At 33.0% G+C, this 1,292-nt stretch overlaps 1 protein-coding gene across 1 annotated transcript in view; it reads left to right on the top strand.

Annotated features, from left to right (window-relative positions):
* The first annotated feature begins 9 nt into the window (after positions 1-9).
* LOC105315570 (transcription initiation factor TFIID subunit 1-like) overlaps positions 10-1,292 on the top strand; it is a 3,067-nt gene continuing 1,784 nt past the window's right edge. The window contains exons 1-5 of the mRNA XM_011410272.2: positions 10-50; positions 112-231; positions 322-414; positions 493-645; positions 923-1,126. Coding sequence (XP_011408574.2) covers positions 18-50; positions 112-231; positions 322-414; positions 493-645; positions 923-1,126 — 603 coding nt within the window. The 5' untranslated portion in view covers positions 10-17. The remainder of the gene's footprint in view (positions 51-111; positions 232-321; positions 415-492; positions 646-922; positions 1,127-1,292) is intronic.

The following is a 1,292-nucleotide window of genomic DNA, read 5'->3' as shown; positions in this document are numbered from 1 at the left end:
TACAAACTGCCCAAAGGATGTTGGAAATGTCTAACAAAGAAATAAATCAAGTAAGTACTTGAGTGTTATAATGTAATGGTGTGATTATAATGAGTGGATTCTTTGTTGTAGAACAGTCAAGCTCTTGAGAAACTAGAGCATGAGATTAATCCATTGCTGGAAGATGATCCACAAGCTGCTCTGTCCTTCCTCTGTCGTAAATCCATTGAAAGAATGAAAGCAGTACCTAATGTGAGTGATATGAGACTTGGTTTTTTATTGTATACACAGTATAATTGTACCTCATAATTATTATTCTATTTCTATCTTGTCTTTTTGTAGTCTTGGCCATTTCATTTTCCAGTATCTTCTAAGAAGTTACCAGATTATAGAATGATCATAACTAAACCAATGGACCTTCAGACTATGAGAAAGGTTTGCTCTTAAAATTATACTTAAAGTATTCATCATATGTATTTCATTGGACTATAATTCATACTTGCTCTCTTGTAGAAATGTGAGGCTGATAGTTACAGAAGTCGTGAGGAGTTTCTTGTTGATCTTAATCAAATAGTTGATAACAGTATCACATATAATGGACCAACCAGTCCCTTTACTGTCACTGCCCAGAGTATGAGGGAAGTGGGACTACAATATCTTGAACAGGTGGAGGGAGAGTAGAAGTAGTTTTATTATTTTGGCTTATTTTTTTTAAAGTTACTGTTTAAAATTATTTAAATAGCTATAGCCTAGTTACATGTACCTGTAGTTGGGATTTGCATATATGTCACCAAAAAATGACTACAAAATTACTTGGTTATGAGCATGTTTAGAAACAAGCAAATTTTGTCATGCATCTTTTTATCAATAAGAGATTTATATGCTTGCTTTTACCCTTTTGATACTTTATTTTTTGTTGCAGTGTACATGTATCTGAATCCAGTTACTATTATTACCATTATTGGAAAGAGAACATTTTGAACAATATGAAAGCCAGTTAGGATCTTTTGACAAGTCACCACTAAATGAACCAGAAGGACTAGGAGGAAAGAGTGGAGATGAGGAGGCAGAGGAAGAAGATACTAGTACTAACATGAATATTACTGGACAATCCAGTGTCATCATTACTAGTGAAGACAGTATTCAGGTATGGAAACAAACAGATTATTGTATAGCAGGAAATTTTGGAGGGAATTAAAATTGGCTAATCTGGTATTTCTATATAGCCATTCACCAAAATAAAAATCCACCATTTTGAACTATTAAGAACATAAAACATTTTTAAAAAACAAGATGGAGTAGGATTCTAGAGC

Source organism: Amphimedon queenslandica, unplaced genomic scaffold, assembly GCF_000090795.2.
Source record: "Amphimedon queenslandica unplaced genomic scaffold, v1.1 AMPQUscaffold_9504, whole genome shotgun sequence".
Taxonomy (NCBI): Eukaryota; Metazoa; Porifera; class Demospongiae; order Haplosclerida; family Niphatidae; genus Amphimedon; species Amphimedon queenslandica.
This window is presented reverse-complemented; position numbering and strand designations above follow the sequence as displayed.